We start from the raw sequence: 19,092 nt of genomic DNA, 5'->3' as shown, positions 1-19,092 counted from the left end.
TAAAGTCAGTACCATTACAAAACCCGACAATTTATCACTCCTAAGAATCAACACACCAATAAATATACACCACTTAATATAAATAAAAATGACGCGTGCATCAATAAATGTGTTAGTCAAGACGTTGATAGCACAGAAACTGCAAAATCTACTTAAAACAACACTACTGAAAACATTTTTGTTAGCTATAAGGATATTGTTTGAATTGGTTCTACAGCTAAACACTCGTGATTGGAATACTTCATTATGGGAGGTTAGACTGGAAGTAACGCTAAAGCGCAGGCTCATTGACAATGCCCACTAAAGTTAAACCCACGCTAGAACCAGCTTAATAACACAACAGATGCAAACGATAAAGACATAATGGTTGGAGATGATGGATATTTGTATTAAATAATGGAGGGATTAAATGAAATGCAAATGGCATAATAAGTACTATATATCCATCACCACCAAAAGAGAGATGAGGAGTAAGTAATCATAACGCCAGACACGGCGGGAAGTCAAGAATAAATATAGGCTATGTCCATTAAATTCAATGCCTATCAAACTATCCCAATTACCACAGAATACACAGCTTTCTTTAGTTCAATTGTAATAGTTATATATTATATGCGAGATCAATGGATTAATATATTTTTAAACCGTTAAACGATGGATTATCATGTAAAACTCGCTAATTATAGTCTAATCTTCAGTCTATTTACTAGATTACTACACCAATTTGTGCATTGGAATGGAATTAACTAAGTGAATGCACTATAATATAGTGATTTTTATTACCAAAAATGAATCCAAGGGGAAATTTTACATAGAGTTTTATATTTAGACTAGATAGGTTTTTAAATAACACACAAAAGTTAACATCATTTGCATGATATGAATTATTTACAAAAATCAGGTGCAAGTTAATATTGATATTGTCATATCGCTTACAGATAAAAATTGCTCAATATAATTAAACATAGCAAACTAGTGACAGTATCGTACAAGAGAGCATGATTTGGAATTATTTAAGTGTGTGATGATGTTTAATTAACGGGCATGATATCTGACTGCACCACAAGTGTAACATTTGGCATTAGCCATAACATATCGAACTAATAGCCCCCGTCATTTGGTCATAGTTTTATGCTTAAATTGACGCAAATGCAAATGTAAGGGAGTAATATGTATCTCTTCAATTTCACCAAGGAGAATACACCACCTATTCAACAAAACTGCGGTAAAACGATCTTGTATGAGGGGTGGTTATACAAGTGGACCAACTTTATTGGTTCTTGGCGTCAGCGTTATTTCACACTTTACGCTGGATCACTCTCATATTCTATTGAAAAAAACTCCCCCGTCAAAGAAACATTTTCTCTTTCCCACTGCAAAATTCGGATCTGTCCAGACGATCCTGTCAGGCTCGAAATTGACACACTTGAACGTGGGATAATATTCTTACGTACAGATAATATAACCGAGAAGCAGAAGTGGTATGTGGCCATTAAACGGACACAACAACAGTATATGAAGGTTTGCCGCCGTGATGTACGAACGCCTGCAGGTAATATCCTATTTATTTAGGTATATATTCGGTGTCACTACCAGCAAATTCTGAATTTGAAAAGATTGAATTACAAAAAAAATTGGAACTACTAGATTCCAAGTCACCAGAGTGCTCTCAGATAACGGATAGGCCTAGATCATTTGAGAACGCTAACAAGCCACCTATAGACATTAACGAATTATTTATAAAGTCCAGTGCTGATTTAGAATCTAAGTCACCACTAAATTGTTTAATAGACAACCTACTTTCATTCAGAGAAATTTCTAAGGCATTATTTGATGAGTTACATTCAATAGAATCCATAACCCTTTCACACATCAGCAACATTACACAATCTGGTAACCCATTTGTTAACCTAGCCGGATCTGGATCAGATAAATCCCTAGAGAGCAAATTTATTGATCTAATTCAACGAATCGATAGTATTGAGAAATTGCTATCCAACTACAACAGTTCGATGGAGAATTTGTTGACAGAAGAGAATAGCCATTCTAAACAATTAGAAAAGAGTCTTAAATGGCTAGCCAAGCAAAATTATCAGCTTGAAAAGGCACAACTCAACGTTGGAATCGCTCATGGAGCTTGTAGAAATAGGAGTGGTGAGATGAACATCAAGAGGTCTCCTGGTCCCTTAGGCAGCACAAAACTTTCCCAAGAAATGAAGGCGGTTACCAATGAAAGATTGCTTATGTCAAACGAACAGGAGACAGACGAGGAATTCTATGAGTGTGAAGATAACAATTCAAATTTCAAATACCCGAGCTCAAATTCTTCAAACATATCTGATAAAACAATTACAACACCCGCATTGGATATCACGAGAATTGATAGTGATAGACTAGATAAGCAATCAATGGAATCAAAAGGTACCTTTTTGTTTGTTATATTAAAAATGAAATTTAAAACTTCATTTTTAATTAATTACTATAAACTAACACAGAACCTACACCATCCCATGAGATTAAAACTTCTTCGACAAATTATAAATTTGAATGGAGAACAAAATTACCGGTTCCCAGAACTTCGCTAAAGATTAGTCTTTGGTCAATCCTGAAGGAATGTATTGGTAAGGATATTAGCAGAATCCGTTTGCCAGTGTATCTAAATGAGCCAACATCATTCTTGCAGAGGGCTTCGGAGGATTTCGAATATTATCAAATACTAGATAAGGTACCAAAGCACTTAGATATTATGATTTGTAAAACAATCAACTTAAATATATTATATTCTAACACCATTTAACTCAGGCTGCAACTTTTAGAGACAGTGTAGAGCGCACAGCCTGGCTGACATTGTTCACCATCACTCCCTACGAATCAGTTGTGGGTAGAACTTACAAGCCCTTTAATCCCTTGCTGGGTGAGACATTCGAGCTCACTCATTTTGGTTATGATTTTTTTACAGAACAAGTTGAACATCATCCACCATTGGCAGCGTTTGACTGCAAGAACCAAAATTTTCATTCATACGGACACACACATGTACAGTCAAAGGTTACTGGTAAATCAGTTGAGGTTAAGGTTTACGGGCCTTACTACATCGACTTAAACCTTAAATATAGTGGAGAATGTGAACACTATAAAGTACAAAGGGTAAATTTGGTTATTCACAACATTATTTTTGGTACTATTTGGATTGAATTTGTGGGTACCTCTATTATAACGAACTTTTCAACGGGAGATTTCACAATCGTACAATTTCTAAAAAAGGGATGGTAGGCATGCTACATAATATTGAAAGTTAATTTCTAGCCAGTGAAATGGTTTATACCGCGTTGGAATATAACTATTTTAATATTGTATATGGTTGAATATATAGGTGCATGTATGCTTATATATGTGCGTTGTGTGTATATGCTACCTATATGTTACCCTACCAAATATCGCAATAAATGCCAAATCATAATCCATATTTAAATAAACTTTATTATCCCCATAACAAGAGGCTATATATATTGATTAGCCCTTGGTTGCCAAATATTCCATAATGTGGACCTCTCTACTGCGTTTTACTACACCCCTGTCACAGATTTATTTTAAGTTTGCGATTTACTTATTAAATGGCAGTTGCTGGTCGAAAATTTTTTCATAGGGGTATCGTTAAAATCCGAAGCCCCAAAATGTGGACATGCCATGTGTGTAATTTGTATACAATTTTCCTCTTCATGGCACCCTTGTGTCGTGATAATTTGTATATAGATTCTACAATGGACAATTGTGGTGCCTCTATATATAGATGACAATTTGTATGGATATGCTAGAAAGCAAATTATGGCTTAACTTATTGGAGTATTTCTCAATCAATACACTATACATCACTCATACTAATAAATACTTGTTAAACATATAACATCATATCAAATGTTATATCCATACACACAGTTACCCCCATATATATAATGTCATATAATTAATCATACCTTTTGAGATTTCACATAAATATGAATGCATGTTAATTTACAGTTAAACTGATATTGATAGATTTTAACTGTTTAGCACATTTGGATATGTAACCTAGGTTTGAAAAGGATATACACAAAACACGCGCTGTTGTATTTGACTGTGAAGGGAATGGGAGGTTCTACATACATGGGATTTGGTCAGCCTACCTAATTCTTGAGAAGATAAAAAAAGGAACCAGTGTTTTTTTCACCCCCTGGAAACACTCTAACGGGGGTAGGATGATAAATCCAAACAACACCTTCAATTATGACAAGAGTGCATTCAAAACAGAGGGAGATGCCTGGGACAGCTTCATATCAAATATAGATTGGGAAAATATACAAGTTGAACCAGGATCGAGGATTCAGGCCTGGAAACCCAATAAAAAGCCTGCTAACAATTCCATCTACTACGGCTTTAGTTATATGACAATGCAACTTGGCCAGGTTTCGCCACACTACGATCCAGCGCATGGTTCTGTAATTGCAACTACCGATTCTAGATTTAGACCGGACATAATCGCATATGAGAAAGGAGATTTGGAGCTTGCAGGGAAGGAGAAAAACAGGGTGGAGGAGAAACAGCGAGGAGCAGCTTTAAATCGTAAAGAGCCGTACAAACCTCTCTATTTTAAGAAAATTCCCCACCCAATCACTGCAGAACCCGTTTATATCTTCAATAACTTATATTGGGAAAGGAAGCGAGATGGAACATTAAATGATTATTCTCCGGATATATTTTAACACGCATAATTTCAGATATAATTTTCGACAATTTGTCACAGCTTTAATCATATTAGTGACACAATTGGATACCAATCGTATGCTTGCGTATATTTACTCGAAGGGTCATGAAATTATTTTGTCAAATAATTCATCACTTAATAGTGCAATTTGCCAAAATTTTAGAGTGATACTTTATTATCAATATAATATTATATGAAATTATACCAGTTCGTCTACATGTTCTGTTGACTATTGTGTTGTCTAGTGTATATGCCTGTGTATCCCAATGGCAATGATGATGATAGTTTGACCCCGAATGAATTAAGCGAAATAATCAAAAGGCACAATTCAACTACATCAGTGGCATCAAATATAAAGAGCAGAATTGATAAGCTATGCGAATTTGGCGTAGATTTGGAATGCATCAATGACAATAACAAACAAGAGTTTATATCGCGGGTTGCAGCATATCTCAATAATTACAAGTACAAATCACACGACCGTCAAATAATTCAGCAACTACAAATGTTTGGGTTAACAGCGCCACAGGCCTACAATGCAGTCTCGCTGCCTGTACTAACAACGGAAGATGTCAGTGCAATTGTTGGGACTGATGACACTCAAATTAGCAATGAAGTTGCGGAAATGGTTGTAAAATTGATAAGAGATAATTTGGGCAATTTGGATTCGCAGACCAAATAGCTATGCCTGGATTCTATCTATCTATGTAGATAGATACTATATTGAATTCAATCTAATTTTTCTCTGGTATTACTGTTTAAAACTTCTTATTACGCTAAAATTAAGTATGATGTAGTACATTAACTATGACTAATTATTAGCGTGTAGTGCCGAACTCTAAACTACAAGTTGACACTTTTTATTTGGACCATCCTACGCCTAATTGCAGAATTATTACAAAAATTTACATTTGCATGGATATTCTGCAATAATTTACAATGTATACACATCAAATCTTATTTATTTGATCAGAACTCATGCTATCTATGAGTTTATTCAATCATAACTATACAAGTATTACACTGGCCAAGCATAACACATTTGTGAAATATCTTGCAGATATTATTGATAATTTATACAATGTTTAATCCCTCGCTCGCAATTTAAACTTGTTTAGCTGGCAAAATTATTATTGTTGTTTTTCTATGGCAAAAACCCACACCCTCTCTTTTCCACTACCCATACAAGTAACATGCCCATATCTCAACAAATTCTGCCACTTATCCCGAAGTTGTGTGCCAGTTCGTGTATTAAAAAAATATACCGCCGCGCCCTTTTGCCAACTTCCTTCGCCAAATCTGTTTACAGCCTTTAGTAGCTGGATCTCCTCATGCGGTTCCCAATGGCCATGCTTTATCTTAGGCGTTGGAATAGGGGCATTGGGTATTAGAAGTGTGGTATTCGCCAGTTCTGGAAATTTTAGAAGACATTTTTTAACTTTAATATAAGCCTTCGCTCTTATGAGTATCTTCCTAAATTTGATCTCTAGTCGAGTTTTGGACAAATTACGGGTGAATTGTGGTAACAATGTGATGGGCGGGTGGGGAAAGATGAAGTGAATCATTGAGATAAATTTTTGGAGTGCATTATTTAAATCAACCAATTCTCTTATCAAATCCGAGCAATCCCACATGCCCTCAAAAATCGTCTCCCTTTGGTATCCCAAACAAGTAAACACCCTGTAGAAATATGAAGATGGCAATATTTCAGTATCAGGTCCCAAATCCATCTTTTGTATTGCTTGTTCAAAAAATCCAACCTTTTTACCCTTGCTAATTTTGCCCAAATTTTTAGTACATTTGTCGTAGATGAAATTTGACGATAATTTGGCACCAGTTAGTGAAAGTGCTATCAAGTCAGTCAAGTGCTGCCTCTGTGCAATCTTCCTAGCATTTACTACCCGTAACATGTGTGTTATGTCCCGTACGATTAACAACAATAATATGGCCAATGATCTCATTGACTTGGCTTTTGCAAAACAATGCTGTGCCTTTTCACCTGAAAATTGATATTCGAGACAACGATCGGTAAACTTGTCTATGTCTTCCGAAGCTGAAATGACTCGTTCAATGTCCATATCAAACCTGAGACGGAATATATTCCACAGAAGATTAAACTCCAACTCAGCATCCTTCCTTAGTTTGGCCTCTAATTGTTTGTAAGCTAAGGACTCTATAAAGTTGCTCCAATTTGAGCGATATGACATAATACCACAGCGGTAGGAGAGTGTGGAACTGCATTAATATCTGACTTACCAATTTGTCGTATTCCTGCGTACATTTGTGGAATGAGACCTTACGATAGTGCGATATGTTTGCTCATTCATTTACATAACACCCCTCATACAATGTATAGGGTTGCTATATCCGTTCATTCACTCAATCAAATTACTTGCATATATTGCGAATAATTCATTAGATAGTCACCATATACATTATAAAATCAACAGAATTTTGTATGGCAGGATAAAAAATCAAATATCTTACCTATTATCTACCTGTCTAATAGATAAAATGCCAATAACTACACATCATCGTAGATCACAATTTATCGTGAAGATAATAAGTCATTTAAACTAACAATTAAATCTTAGTGCATTGTGGGTTGATACTATGTTAATTTTCTAAATATTTACTCAAACAACGATCTTATCCATTGTAAACTGCCTATGGTATTTCCATTTCATAAATTGACTCATAATTTATTTTGGATCTCATTTGAAAAATTACAAACATTTGTTTTAATTTTCTAATTCGAAACTATTATCTATATACAGGTCAGTTTGTAGTGTGTATATGTTAAAAAGAATTAAGTTTAGCTAATCTGTTTAAATCTCTCGAAAAAGTTGCTTACGGAGGTGCAGAGAAGCTCCTTGAATAATTCAATACTCTCGGATACTTTCGCACGTGCAGATTTGTCAATGCCTGTTAACGAGTAAGTCATTTCGTCCTTCCAAGTCTCTCCAGTAACCAGTTCACTTGATATATCATTCAAGTGTAATTTCAACTTGTATTCTTCCTTATCACCAAACATGACATTCAAATCAATTGAACATGTAAACTCAAACATGTATCTCTTGGTACCCCTAATTACTGATATATTAGCATCTCCATCCAAGTCGTTTATATCCAATATAGCGACGGTAGCTTCACATTCCTGAATGATTTTGTAATTATATTAAAAATTTGAAAGGTATCTCATTATCTAATTTGCAATACATATTAAGAACTATGCCTACATTTATTTTAGTTGCAGTCCCTCGTATATAGTAATCGAAGGCTTCAAGGGCCCACTTGGTTACGTCTTTCTCCTCGTAAGTCGTGGCATGTGCGTTCCAGGAAGATATAGCCTTGTTTTCCTTAACCTCAGCTACTTCAGGTGTGGTATGGATGGAGTTTTGTGATTTGAATGATTTGAGATGCTGTTCCACCTTATCAGCATGCTCTTTGAAGTAGCAATACCCCATCTTTTTAGTTTCACTAATAATCTTTTTATCCTCTTCATCCAACTCATCTGCTTTAGTCGATGGTTGTGAGGATGGCGTCGAACCTTCTTCACTCTCTGCATTTTTTCTAGCCTCCTCGCGGGCTTGTTTGCGTTCAATTAATTCATTCTCCCATGTTTTCATATCCACTCTCTCTAGGCCCTTTCCTTCTCTTTGACGCATCGCCCTTTCGTACTTTTCCATCTTTCTATCCATCTGTTTCTTATCAACATCTTCGTACATCCCAGCAGTTTTGGCAAATATACCGCGGAATGCCTGTGTCAGTTTACCAAAATGATATTATGAGATTTCAACTTTAAAACATCAAAACATTATAAATTGTCGAAATACGCATATTTATTCATATTAAAAAATTTTGGGTAAACTATTATATTTATGTCACATTATAAATATATCTATAGTGCGAAGAAACTGCAATATATCATACATTCCGCTGGATTTGTTCTCGCTGATAAACATAATGAGATTGATGATTTGTATAATTTAACAGTTTATTAACCATGAAAAATAATTTTATCTACAAAAATAAACCCATGTAATAAACGTCAAAAATTCTATATTTAAATCAAAGCACATGTTTTACACATGAAATTGGATGTGTGATTTAAAGGTATTGATTGGGGTGGATGGATTATTTGAGACTATTAATTCCATGAATTTCCAAATTTAAAATTTTAAACTTCATGCAAGGTGTCTTACTTGCTTCTGCTTGTTCTCATAGACTAAAATCTTAGCATTTGCCTCCTTTATAATCCTCCTGGCATCCGCACTAGTTGGTTTTATTTTAAGCAAGGAAGCAGCATACTGCTTGGCCTCAACAGGATAACCGCACATAAGTTTCGCTTGGGCACAACGATAAAGAGCCTTTTCATTTTGCGGTTCTAGATGCAGAACTTCATCAGTGTGCCTTATGGCCTCAAAATATTCGTTCATAGCTAAACACGCGGCGGCGGCATTGTTGTGAAGCGCTGCTTCGAGCTCTGGTTTGGCATCATACAATCTTTCAATAGCTTCCTACATTATAATTTTATCGTAATTAAAAAGTGTATTAAATAATTATTTAGATGAATTTATATATCTATACATTATATAATAATCATAACTACATAATGTTACTGTGTACGAATATGTGGTTACATGGCAAATATATTAATTATTTAGTAAATTAATAGTTTATAATTTACAACTTTAAGCGGGAAAGTAAATCATGAATGACATAAATATAAAATATGACATCCGAATGTTATACCTCATATAATTTTTTGGCGTTTTGAAAGTCTTTGATCTTGAAGGCTTCATTTCCCTTGGCCTTAATTTCATTTGCTGCTTCAATCCTCTCCTCCGGAGTTTCACCAACAGATTCCTCGTAGCTCTCGGTCTCAGAATCTGTCATCTTGTAATTATCGGGCTATTCCCATCCACAAGTTAATCTACACTCCTGGATTTTTATAAATCACATACTTAGCCTTCATTTGCTTTTCTAATAGCATAAAATTCTCACCACACCTTATCATCTTATAGAACTAGTTCATTTTACGTTGTATCACCGTTTAATATAATGCCTCTACACTATTTTCACAGCATTACACATAAATTCATTGTTTTACATACAATTACGTGGTTATATTGTTGAACAATCAAAATATTCTACTCACTCACTCATTTTAAATGTCACGCACCTATTATTGCACAATATATGTAATTGTTTATAAACATGCTCAATTCTTATAACTGATCTTTAAGATCATGTCATTTTACATCAAAACTTCAATAATTCTAATGCATAGTTTATAGAGTTATATTGCAAATATTTAAATCTGTCAATTAAAATTTATAATTCATTCAAATATATCATTTTAACCTAAAAACCTTCATCATCATATTCCACATTAATTGTCAATTTATCGCGCGTGTAAATGGTTTATTAATAAATTCATTTTACTAAAATTTAGACCCAATATGATCGATATTTAAAATTTAACCAATGCATTGTTTTTATTTCCTAATATTTCTTATAAGAATATATTAAAACAAATTTACCCTATAATAAAAAATAAAAGTGGACTATCAAAAGTACCACAAAACGTGTTAATAATCGAAATTTCATGCGATAAATTGCGTTGTAAATCTTCCAGATCTAACTTATCCACTTGATCATCTTAGTTTGGACCTTCAAATCTCCATTTAAAACCATGCTTTTATATATCCTGTGCATCGGAAATCTGCACGGAGTGTTAGAAATTGAAACGAATGTTTTGGATTCAGCAAGCGACCATTCTAGCACAGTTTGTTGGATTAATCCAATAAAGGCACGTGTTATCGTTTGAAAAGGTGGTAGTTGTTCATTATCCAATCTGTACAGTCGTTTAACTTCGTCATATATCATAAACAGGGTTTTGGGGCTTTTCATCTCCAAATGAAATGACACCAAGCAGATTAGCACCAAATGTTCGTATATGCCAAGTGTCTGTAGTATTTTCAGTATATAATCTTTCTACATCAACTAATGATGCCTACCTGTGAAAACGGCATAGATAGTGCGGTGTCTGACAATTTTGAATAAAAAATTTGTTTCATAACAGTAATACCATCATAGCCATGCAATGTCATTAAATCGTAATATTTATTCAATTCGCCGCTATCTAATTTTGCTGACATTGCCAATTTGGATATTCTATCCTTGGTGATTGGAGTGGCAAACTCACAATTTGAAATGAATCTTGATTTAACCCTCTTCTCCAATTTATCAGTGAATAGCAGATCACTGTTATCAAATATTATGCCTATTGGCGAATTAACAACAATGGAATCCACTAATGTGTAAAGGAAGACCTGCTTACTTACCTTTCCTCTTTTATGAGCCTTAACGCACTTATCTGCGTTCAGAAGCACTAGCACTACGAATTTATCAACCTTTTGCAAGATGTCCAAACACGCAGTTAATCTCTGTTTGTAGGAAAGAAGATTTAGATTGGTTGTTGGGATACAACCACAAATTTTTTCAATATCACTCAGGAACTGTTTAAGCAGTTTAACATCGTCATTGAAATAAACAGCATTTAGTTCGATTAGTTCATATTTTAGACCAGATTTCTGCAGAGACTTTCTGATTGCCAACCATTTTGTAGGATTACTGACACCCAGAATTGAGATTACGAAGCTCTTATTGGTACTAATTTTCAAATCAATCGTAGGAGATATGTTAGAGACACCAGAACTAATCTCGTACAAATGTTTTGCTATGGATTCATTGTCAAAATTAATAGTATCATTATCCATGGTATTACCTACTCATCTCTGATACGTAGTATGAAACACTACATTGAGTATCAGTATCAAGCCATAGGTTATGGGCTACTAATAGTGACTATGAGCAAGCCCACAATTCACGACCTATATAGGTCTGTTATTGCAAAAAATGTTGATCACAATAACGGAAATATCAAACATATGAAATCATCAGAATTCACAGGGGATTCTGATGATTACAATGCCCATCAAGATACAGACAATGAATCTCCGACGACTAGTGTGGATAAATTACAGTTAAATTGTATAAAATTATACTTGTGGGACTTTAAACAGTGTGACTCTAAGAAATGTACCGGAAGGAAGCTATTAAGACTGGGCATAGTCCATCCATTGAAGCTAAATTCTACATTCCATGGCATAGTATTGTCGCCCAGTGCCAAAACTGTTATAATGCCCAAAGATATTCAAACAGCCTCCCGCGGTTTGGCAGCAATCGATTGTTCCTGGAATCAACTGGACAAGGTACCCTTCAAGAAGCTAAAAACAAAAAACTTTAGATTACTACCCAAACTAATAGCATCAAATCCAACCCATTACGGTAAACCATTCGAACTTTCATGTATTGAAGCATATGTAGCTGCTCTGGTTATTTTAGGTAATAGCTTAATTTACACAGGTTTAAATGAGCAAGCAAAACGTCTAGTATCAATTTATGACTGGTTACCAAATTTTCTGCAGTTGAATAATGAAGTCTTAAATGTAACATTCATGCACGAAGGTTAACACTATTTTAACCATTTCAATACAAGCACACATTATATTAAACAACCCACTCTAAATAATAAAATATTTGATACTGTAAAATATACTTAACTAGTAAATAATGATACATCGGTTAGTAATAAAAATAGACGCCCCCACTAAATTGGCACCAAATTACATTGACCATTTTTAAAAGAATTAAACGTTATTGAGTGTTTGTGTCGGAGATTTGTACTTTATATATACATTAGTCGAGCTGCTATAATCACGGTCACCATAATTTGACAGTTCAGTTATCATGGATTAAATTGTAGTCTGTTAAACCCTCGGAGATTACATACTTACCCTTGTTCCGGATGCGGATTCTAGCATCACTTACACCAATTGAAAGGTTGATAATCCTTTCTGAACCTCTCAACTACGATATCATAATTGGTGTTGAAATATGGTTTGTGAAATCTATTTAGCTCAAATATGCTCCTAAATATTCCGTTTACAAATTCCCTATCCACCTTCTCTTTACACTGATATAGAAACCCGCCGAAAAGGTTAAAGTCCACATGAATATATGCGAACCCCTCGGGTATTGTCCTGTCAAGTGCCTTGGGTTCCACAGTATAGAACGATTTGCTTTGCCAATTTTTTGCTAAGTCCTGCATGCTCTTCATGAACCAAGTCTGTGTAACAGTTATTCCTACCCTTGCCAATGGGATTAGATTCGATGGAATGGGGAAACACTCAACTTTCACATGTGTACCATATTTAGCCATATATTCCGGGGGTATTTCCGATGCATTCTCGTAAAATATAATAGCATATCCCCTAGTACTAAATAGCTGTATCAGAGTCTTTTGGAAGTTTCTAATCTCCTCCCTAGTGGCACTATCTACCTGTCTCGTGTTTGATATGTGTTTCTGAATCATTAGTTCATTATATTAAATCTTTATTCGCATAGTGAATAAGGAGTCACAATTCATAATTACTTACATTGGGGATTATGTACAATTGGTTGGCCAATATGGAATCTCCCTCGCTTTCGAAATATAGTGAAGAGAATGTTGATTTTGCGATATATTCTAGTTTTCCCAAGCAAAATTTACAGTCAAATTCTATCTTCTTCTTCTTCTTGGGCCTCTTATTGTAACTATACAAATCTGGTCCTTCATAACCCCTAAACACCTCAACAGGCGCATGTACATTTGAGTCTGGGTATTTGAATTTGTCCGATCTAACCTTCTCCTCATACAAGGCTTTGATCTGATCGATCGGTTTGTTCTCAATTCTACTCTTTATTTTCAAAGCAACTTCCAAGTTGCACGACATCTCTGAACAAAATATGGCATACAGCCACACTGTTTGGTGGGCGACTCAACATATACATATACATCACTTATTATTAGTGTATTTTGGTTAAAATTAAAGGTATAATATTGCAAGTATTATAACTTATTGCCATAAATTATGGTTGCACTCAGGAAGTTAGTAACCAACTCAAAGTCCCTCTCAACGCTAGAATCCCTAAGTCACAATTTTGTTACCTCAGTTGGATAAATTGATATATGCTTGGCATCAAAACATCACCTATTGGACTAAAACAATCCGCCGCAAATATCTTCTTCCCATTATCGCATGATACTACGATCATATACTTATCCGCAAATACATTTGTGATTCTAATATCACCAAAGTTGACCCTAACAGGCCTACTGTAATTCTTAAGTGTATATACATCTGTGGAAACTCCTCTATTTTCTGTCGTATATGTCTCGCGCTTGGCTTCCTCATCAGTTCTGATCATTCCCATTACCCATACCTCGATGCAATAGCCGCTGGGCACTGACTTATAGACTATAGTTTCAGAACTAGGGTCATTTGCGCTGTCTCCAAAGGTGGGTGAGCGTATTAGTTTATTGTTAGAAACTGAATCTATGGGACTGAGGAATTCTATATCCGTGAAGGGTTGTCTAGACTTTGGAATGAATTCTTGTTTTCGTTCAGGTTGTGAAAATGGCACAAGTCGTTCCACATGTATGCACTTAAGATTTCTGCTAATATACAATGCCTTTATAGTGACTTCTGTGTCAAATTCTACTGCCTCAATAAATACCTTCTTGTTATCCCATAAATACATTATGTTTGGCGCGCTGTAAAGCGTTGCGCCATTTTCACCCTCCCCCAGGGAAATCAGTTCAATTGATCCCCCCAAGTAATTATCTATTCGAGTGGGCACATACCAATTTTCAGGATTAAACCCAATGCAACTACCAGATCCCCACATATAATCGACATGCATACTTCTTGCGTAGCAATGGCTGCTTCCAACTACAAATTTATCCACCCCATCAATTAGATATGTGGGTGTTGGAATTGTAATTAATCGGTGTCCATGTCCACACTGTCCGAATCTGTTATCCCCCCATGTATAGACAGCACCACGCTCATCCAGGCAGCAGCTGAATTCATTTCCGGCGTAAACAGACTTTATTCCAACCTAATTTAAACATTATAATGGCAGGCACCAGCAATAGACAACAAGCAAGTTTCAGTTAGGTCAAATGAGTTATCATTTATGTAAATAATGAATTTCATACTCTATACATAGACAGTAAAGACGTAGTCCAGATGTTTAATAAGTATGTATTATTAATGCCAATTAATAGTTAAATCGCAAACTTAACATAAATCTTTGACAAGGATTAGTAAACGCATTAGATGGGTCATATTGTGAAATATTTTGCAATCAAGGGATAGGTAATCAAAAATATAGCCTCTTGTTATAGGGAACAAAGTTTATTAAAATATGGATTATGGCTTGGCATTTATTACAATATTTGGATTCAAAATAGCGCATCTTATATGGATTAAATTTGGATATGATGATGCATATGTATTTATATATAATGTGTATAAATAATATAGGCATGTACGCCACTCCTTTAACTGATTCAATATATGACATAGATTGCTTACTCACCTTAAAAATGGGTTGGAACAAATTACCAGCAATAGAATTTACAGCAGCGCTTGGATTCATATTATTAGTAATACCAATAGGATCGCTAGTGATATTTGCAGTATCATCCAACCCTGGACGGCCCAACTGCCCACGTTCATTAGATCCCCAGGTAAACAGCATCGTTGATTGTCCAAATTTGGCCAGGAAAAGCGAATGCCCTCGGCCTATTGCCAATGATCCTGTTAAATCACCATTGGCGCCGATTTTTTCAATGTAGGAAAGTATCCGAAATAGCGGTAGGCCCCAGCCACCGCTGTACCAACTCTTTCTGTAATTGGTTCTATAATATATAATTTTAAATCTGCCCAAATTCAAATTACGACTGGAACGCTCATCCAAATCTATTTTTCTGGATAAAGTCTTCACAGGGTGTATGTTTAATTGCTGAACTAGTCTTATGGACCTAAAGAACCTTTGTATCCTAATAGTGGCACTGCGCATCTTTTCATATTTAAGCCTTGCAATTTTTGTCATGGCAAACGCATGTGCCAATTGTAAATGAGAGCGTAACAACTTATATTGCTTGCGGATGTAATACATGCGAAAGAGATTTTGTACCTTGGTAAAATTTGGAGGTAATTGCATTTCCAGCGATATCAAATCTCGCATTTCCTTATTGCGTGTTTGTCTAAGTCTGAAACTTAAAGTTTGTAATCTAGACCCCTTCCTTATGATGCTTGGTATTGCAATTGCTAGCCCACGTAAAAGCATATATTTTTTCCTCACCACGTAACCTCTGTAGGCAGATTGGATGGTATTGACTGCGATATAAACTTCATTTTCAAATTTTTGTTTACACAAATTGTCCCTTGCTAATAAAGATTTGACTAGATCCTTGATTAGAACCTCAGAAAAAGCAATTATGTTATTTTTTTCAAGCATCTCCCTCTCTCTTCTAACCCTAAACATACGCCAATATGACTGTATGAAAGTAGCGGCAGCAATGCGCAGCAATTGTAATTCCTGGGCCTGGAATCTCAATTCCATTTTTCGAACCATTTGCAACGTGGGTTTGCTCGGTACAAATCCGTTACGTATTGCTACAAGGGTGGCAACAAGTCCTATAAAGTTATTTGCCATATCCTTGGCTTTTGCAGTAGTCTTGCAAAATAATTCCCGACGTATAATGCTTTGAATTCGAACAGCTCCATATTTCAATAATTTTAGGAAAATAATATCACGCATTCCTCTCCATCTAGTTTGTATATATACAATTAATGGCTTAGATTTAAGCAGTTGTGCGCGCCTATATTAGCATTTTGGGTTATCAAAATAACATATTTAACATATGCATACCTAGACTCAAGTCTGGCCAAATGATGCTTCTTAACAGTTACCCCTTGCCGTTCTAGTGTGTAGTCCAGCCCAAAGAGGCGTAACATGTTGAGTGTCTTTTCAAGCGCTGATAAATGGCAATACCTTTTGATATATTTCTTATAGTTTGATAGAGTTGCTTTACTGAGCGCCGCTCCTAAGAGAATGTAGAACCTGGATGAGAATTCTTCTGGGTGTATTACGCACATTTCTTGTATCTGTATTTCATTGAATTCCTAGGTTAAATAATTATATTAATTGAATAGCACTTAATTATGAGATGAATCTTATAATCTGTGAATAGTAGGGTTTTAAAATATGGTAGTGCTTACTGTTATGGGAAATTGATCATCTGCAGTTATCAAAAATTCTCTTCCACTCAAATTTCTAATACGATTGTAAATATCAATCGCTATATTTGCCTTACAATAGTGTTTAGGATACATTTCGGCTAGCTTCCTAATCAGTTCCACTTTGGACTCCTTCAGCAATTTATGCATTGCTATGTGAATATTATTATATAATATTTATTGAGTAATTGTTTATAAATAATTTGATCAACATGATATGTAGTTTTCTCACATGAAGAGAGTGTATGTGTAAGAAAATCATCAACCAAAGCCATAAAAAGTCGGTCCTCTTTGTATGCATCTGGGGCATTTTCGAGTATCGAGTGGTATACATCAGCTAATGAATTAAATGAAAGTTCAGATCCCTCAGAATTTACAGATTTCTGTACTTTCAAATGTATATTGATAATGGTCTCTATCATAATATTTATGCTGGAAAACTTATTGCCTAGGATAATGGAATCATCATCATTCTTCACAATTCCAGCTTTCACTTTGAATTCATGGACTATTAGCTCCTGCAATAGCTCATCTAATGCATCTCTACACTGCTTAGTACCATTTGACACCAAGCTTATGTTGTAAGTTGATTCAGATGCTGTAGAGCCATTGTTATACAAATTTCCTAGGAGGTATTGGCGTAGCCGCAAATGTAGGGCCCCTGCTAGGGTTTCAATTTGCCAGGGTTCCTGCACAACAAGCGATGTGAGTTTCCCCTGGTCCGAGCCAAGGATGTAACATGCCTAAGTGAGCTGTGAATATTGGATTTTTAAATGATTTTTTGTAATCGACAAATGTCAGTCCAGTGGGCTGAAACCCCACAACGAAGTTCATTTTTGGAATAATCTCAAAAAGTATCGACATAGCAGATTATACATTTGGATATGATAGATAAATGTTAAATATTAACACATAGCTTGATGTATAATACCAAATAATACGATTATACAATGTGTAGGTTAATAGTAATTAAGGGTCAAATATAGAAAAGTAAATAAATCATCTAATAATGGAATATTGATGACGCAACTTAAGTGAACTTAAACAAAATATGTATAAAATGCGAATAGATTTTAATTAATGATAGCAAATTTACATTAATTATTATTCCCATAAATCTTCATAATATAAAATAATAAGCCTACCATCATGTGTAAATCATGACCCTTGTAACAAACTACACCCCTTTTTATTAACCTGGACTTTGATGGGATAACCCCCAGTTCTGGGGGAGGTTGCAATTTTAGGCATACCATCTTTTTCATAAAAGATTCTGAAATTAATAATTTTGACCATTCGTCACTGGTGTGGTATTTGTTATAGTAAGATATAGTTTTAGAGATAATACATATCGAGATTATTTTTACTAGGTCAGAAAGTGGCGTTTTCCTCCCCAGAGTCTCCGTAAAACTCATAAAATTAGCATGATCTTCATTATTTTCTGAATCAAATATTGGTCTTAAGCTAGCAATTAATTTAGTGTATTTATCGCTGTACTCAAAATTATCCGAGGTAAACTTCTCAAAAAATAAGGGTATGAACGGGTCATCTCCAAGTGCCGGTGTTATTGATAGTTTAACCAAGTGTTGCAAATTGTCATAGGTAAAGATGACTATAGATGGATGGTTGTAGAAACTCTTAAACGTGGGAATCCAATGCTGATCAGAAATACGAGAGGTAGAATGGAGGGATATTGATTTCCACACTGCCATAAGAATATCATTGTTAAGAAATAGCAGAGTACTTTCCTTCGAACCAACTGCTTCATCGAATATCTGAAGGACAGGGCTTACATCATTATCGCAGTAAAAGGTTCTGCCAAAAAACACGCCAGGGGAGAATCCAATTTGACAAATTTCTGAATCTTTGGCTTCGGTATCCCAATTCTCAAATAGGATATCTCTCACCAACATTCACACTACACTGTGTAAGGTGTAAGCATATGTTTTCTCAATTCATACAGTAGGAGTTTTTAAGAAATACACAGTTACACAATTCAATAAATTTTACATGTTAATTTAATATATATTATCAATTATATTTATTTAATTCCTTATGACAAATTGAACTAATTTCGCTGAATGTATAGTGAATATACCATAATGATTCACTGTATTCCAATCGTATTATTTAACTAATAATTTTGATGAT

General features: G+C 35.0%; 9 protein-coding genes across 9 annotated transcripts; 4 read left to right on the top strand and 5 right to left on the bottom strand.

Annotated features, from left to right (window-relative positions):
* Positions 1-88: 88 nt before the first annotated feature.
* Positions 89-304, top strand: BmR1_04g07895 (hypothetical protein; the record flags this gene model as incomplete). The annotated part of the gene is made up of 1 exon (XM_012794719.1): positions 89-304. One exon carries the CDS (start codon positions 89-91, stop codon positions 302-304), a length of 216 nt encoding a protein of 71 aa, XP_012650173.1.
* BmR1_04g07890 (Oxysterol-binding protein homolog 1) lies at positions 1,171-4,739 on the top strand (the record flags this gene model as incomplete). Its single annotated transcript, XM_021482642.1, has 6 exons — positions 1,171-1,552; positions 1,573-1,893; positions 1,915-2,421; positions 2,496-2,725; positions 2,803-3,269; positions 4,073-4,739. The coding sequence occupies 6 exons, from the start codon at positions 1,171-1,173 to the stop codon at positions 4,737-4,739; spliced, it is 2,574 nt and encodes an 857-aa protein (XP_021337836.1).
* Positions 4,740-4,991: 252 nt separating this feature from the next.
* Positions 4,992-5,423, top strand: BmR1_04g07880 (hypothetical protein; the record flags this gene model as incomplete). Its single annotated transcript, XM_012794717.1, has 1 exon — positions 4,992-5,423. One exon carries the CDS (start codon positions 4,992-4,994, stop codon positions 5,421-5,423), a length of 432 nt encoding a protein of 143 aa, XP_012650171.1.
* A 448-nt stretch (positions 5,424-5,871) lies between these two features.
* Positions 5,872-7,068, bottom strand: BmR1_04g07875 (hypothetical protein; the record flags this gene model as incomplete). The annotated part of the gene is made up of 2 exons (XM_021482641.1): positions 5,872-6,976; positions 6,998-7,068. The coding sequence occupies 2 exons, from the start codon at positions 7,066-7,068 to the stop codon at positions 5,872-5,874; spliced, it is 1,176 nt and encodes a 391-aa protein (XP_021337835.1).
* BmR1_04g07870 (chaperone binding protein, putative) lies at positions 7,557-9,640 on the bottom strand (the record flags this gene model as incomplete). Its single annotated transcript, XM_012794715.1, has 4 exons — positions 7,557-7,898; positions 7,981-8,502; positions 8,947-9,261; positions 9,497-9,640. 4 exons carry the CDS (start codon positions 9,638-9,640, stop codon positions 7,557-7,559), a joined length of 1,323 nt encoding a protein of 440 aa, XP_012650169.1.
* Positions 9,641-10,384: 744 nt separating this feature from the next.
* BmR1_04g07865 (hypothetical protein) lies at positions 10,385-11,526 on the bottom strand (the record flags this gene model as incomplete). The annotated part of the gene is made up of 2 exons (XM_012794714.1): positions 10,385-10,741; positions 10,765-11,526. The coding sequence occupies 2 exons, from the start codon at positions 11,524-11,526 to the stop codon at positions 10,385-10,387; spliced, it is 1,119 nt and encodes a 372-aa protein (XP_012650168.1).
* BmR1_04g07860 (TSR3, pre-rRNA-processing protein TSR3) lies at positions 11,479-12,282 on the top strand (the record flags this gene model as incomplete). The annotated part of the gene is made up of 2 exons (XM_021482640.1): positions 11,479-12,154; positions 12,176-12,282. The coding sequence occupies 2 exons, from the start codon at positions 11,479-11,481 to the stop codon at positions 12,280-12,282; spliced, it is 783 nt and encodes a 260-aa protein (XP_021337198.1).
* On the bottom strand, positions 12,633-13,584 carry BmR1_04g07855 (CWF19-like protein 2 homolog; the record flags this gene model as incomplete). Its single annotated transcript, XM_021482639.1, has 3 exons — positions 12,633-12,938; positions 12,960-13,175; positions 13,249-13,584. The coding sequence occupies 3 exons, from the start codon at positions 13,582-13,584 to the stop codon at positions 12,633-12,635; spliced, it is 858 nt and encodes a 285-aa protein (XP_021337834.1).
* Positions 13,585-13,700: 116 nt separating this feature from the next.
* Positions 13,701-18,854, bottom strand: BmR1_04g07850 (cell cycle associated protein, putative; the record flags this gene model as incomplete). The annotated part of the gene is made up of 7 exons (XM_012794711.1): positions 13,701-13,779; positions 13,800-14,752; positions 15,236-16,523; positions 16,574-16,827; positions 16,924-17,093; positions 17,174-17,684; positions 18,087-18,854. The coding sequence occupies 7 exons, from the start codon at positions 18,852-18,854 to the stop codon at positions 13,701-13,703; spliced, it is 4,023 nt and encodes a 1,340-aa protein (XP_012650165.1).
* Between the last annotated feature and the right edge of the window lie 238 nt (positions 18,855-19,092).

Source organism: Babesia microti, chromosome IV (genome assembly GCF_000691945.2).
Source record: "Babesia microti strain RI chromosome IV, complete genome".
Taxonomy (NCBI): domain Eukaryota; phylum Apicomplexa; class Aconoidasida; order Piroplasmida; family Babesiidae; genus Babesia; species Babesia microti.
The sequence above is the reverse complement of the archived record's forward strand: the minus strand, read 5'-3'. Positions and strand labels throughout refer to the sequence as shown.